The 2,500-nt window shown below is 42.6% G+C and overlaps 2 protein-coding genes across 2 annotated transcripts in view; both read right to left on the bottom strand.

The window, feature by feature from the left end:
• LOC122341572 (tripartite motif-containing protein 16-like) overlaps positions 1–2,500 on the bottom strand; it is a 341,738-nt gene that overhangs the window by 104,347 nt on the left and 234,891 nt on the right. The window lies entirely within an intron of this gene.
• LOC122333418 overlaps positions 2,188–2,500 on the bottom strand; it is a 5,437-nt gene continuing 5,124 nt past the window's right edge. Inside the window, exon 10 of the mRNA XM_043231017.1 lies at positions 2,188–2,204. Coding sequence (XP_043086952.1) covers positions 2,188–2,204 — 17 coding nt within the window. The remainder of the gene's footprint in view (positions 2,205–2,500) is intronic.

Below are 2,500 nucleotides of genomic sequence, written 5' to 3'. Positions count from 1 at the left end.
GTTTCCAACGCAACGCGTGACTGAAGCGCTCGAACTTTCGGTGGCCGCTGTAAGCATCCGTCGGCGAGGATGAATCCGTCGGCTCATTCTCGAAGCTCACGCCGCGTCCCTTCGTTTCTCTCGGTCTCTCTCAGAGGCCTCATTTCTGTGGCGCTCTGGTTGCGTGGAGTTTCCTGTGTTCAGGACGAGACACTAGAGTTACAAAAATGCATGCGAAACACATCCCGTTTGCATTTAGACCACATTGCAGCTTCTCGGCTGCGACTCGGTTCTTCTAACATTGCAGGTTTGTTCAGGTGCTCGGTTTCAAGATCCCCGGGCTTTGGCAGATTTTCATCTAGAATGGTGCATTCGGTTTGCCACAAACTACGATTATGAACAGATTAGACTAGATTAGAATAGTTGACCCACAGATAGTTAGGGTTATATTTCTCTGGAGGTCACACAGACCCAACAATGATCAATCACCGTCGTCATTTAGATATTTTTTCGTGATATTTGTGGATGCTATGTACATAGTTTGATACAAGGCGTACAGGTTTGGTTTGTATAATGAACTGTATTTGTACAATGTAAACAGTGGAAAAAAAAATAAATTTCTTGCTCATGAACTAAAACATGCTTGTTTGTGATCATCTGTAATACAGGTTCACTGGAAAGTTCAACGTGGACCTCGAGGCGAGATTCGTTGGCTGCTGTAAACCCCACATCAATCAGAAACAAATGCACATTTTATATCAAACTTGTACATAATACTAACCTGAACGTCCTGCTGAATCTTTTTAATGTCTGTGTGAGGAACAGCGGAAAACAGATTCAGTGAATCAGTGTGAAACGAATGGGTCTCAGCCGAAGCATATTAGATCATCTTCAGCACGTCTTCAGACAAAACACTAGAAGAATTTTCTCAGTGATTGTGGAAAAAAAAGCAACAACAACAACGGGGACAGACAAACATACAGAAACCGGAGACCAGCCCGTGAGGTTTCAGGATCACCAACAGCGATGGTTTATAAAGATACGTCTGGTTTCTACTCACAGGGTTCGAGAATGATTAACAGCAGCACCGAAGACACAAAAAGGCACTCGGAGGAAAAGACAACTTTTCTCAGATCCTCCATCGCGCGCTCCCCATGAACTGAGAAATCAAGATGTTACACAGTTTAATAATAATAATAAAAAAACTCCACTATTTGTAAAAGATGTAGTCCTAAACACTTCTGTAATCGCAGGCTTTGGTTCACGTTCATTGAACCGCATCACTTCCTTTCGGGGGTTATGACGCTCGGACTCACCCACTTTCAGGATCAGTTCAGTCATCAGCGCAGTAGAGTTCAGTAGAATTACACCAACACACCCAATAAGGTAGACAACAGGTCTACAAGGCAGCTCTGGAAACAAAACACACATTTACATGCACGCATTGCATATCAGATCATGAACAGAGATGCAATGTAACGGGATGAAGCACGGTATGATTTATAAACAGTGAATGGGTGCCGTCAGAATGAGCGTCAGCTGAAAAACGCATCCTAACATCACCCCAGTCCATCGGTCAGTGTCCTGAGAAGAGGAAAGCGGCACGTTTCTGATAAACAAAATCGCGAAATGCTTTTAAATCACTAAAACTCTAAACAGTTGCTTACTTGCTGAAACACAGGAAACATTATAACGGATCGGGAGATATCAGCTGTTTGGACTCTCATTCTGACGGCACCCATTCGCTGATGAGAAACCGACGGATCCGTCAAGCAAACTCATCTACAGCTCAATGTACTTCATTAACATTGATGTTCTTGACTGGTTTTCAATGAATCTGAAGCAGTCCTCCGCAGGAAACTGCCTGAGCAGGGTCAAACCAGCGCCGGAGACCATCCTGATTGACCCAGACTCTTGATGCAACGCAAAAAACTAAAACATCACGCAGATAAAGGATAAAAATGAATCGATACGGCACCCAGTTGACCAAACGAGTGCTTCAGGACGACGATCCCCCAGAGGCCTTGAAGAAACGCCGCCACGCAGACCCATCCAACGCAGTCTGCCGTCGAGGAATAAATGAACACTTCACTTTTACTGTTTTAGACCGACATTTTACGTAAATGCGTCCTTTTGTTGTACCTCTTTCGTTTTTTAGTGCCATGCGATGAGAATAGACCATTATGCCATTGACTGCGATCATGAAGCTTAGCCACGCTGTTCTCCTGAACGAGCGCAAACCTGAAAAACACGAACGTTTTCCTTCACACAGCAAAGAAAGAAAGCTGGAAGATTCTACATTTATTCGTTTTCTCGTTCAGTTATTCACGGCAGTCTAACTGGTAACTGTTTGAATACTCACATTGTAGTTTTTCCTGGCATGCTTCGTTCCAATTATATCTGGTCAGCGTTAAGAAGATGGGAAAAACTCCAACAACAAAAAGTGCTGTGTGTATAAATATATATATATATATATATATATATATATATATATATATATATATATATATAATATATATAT

The sequence above is a fragment of the Puntigrus tetrazona genome, chromosome 3 (genome assembly GCF_018831695.1).
Source record: "Puntigrus tetrazona isolate hp1 chromosome 3, ASM1883169v1, whole genome shotgun sequence".
Classification (NCBI taxonomy): domain Eukaryota; kingdom Metazoa; phylum Chordata; class Actinopteri; order Cypriniformes; family Cyprinidae; genus Puntigrus; species Puntigrus tetrazona.
Note: the sequence above shows the minus strand (reverse complement) of the source record. Positions and strands in the feature narration are given on the sequence as shown.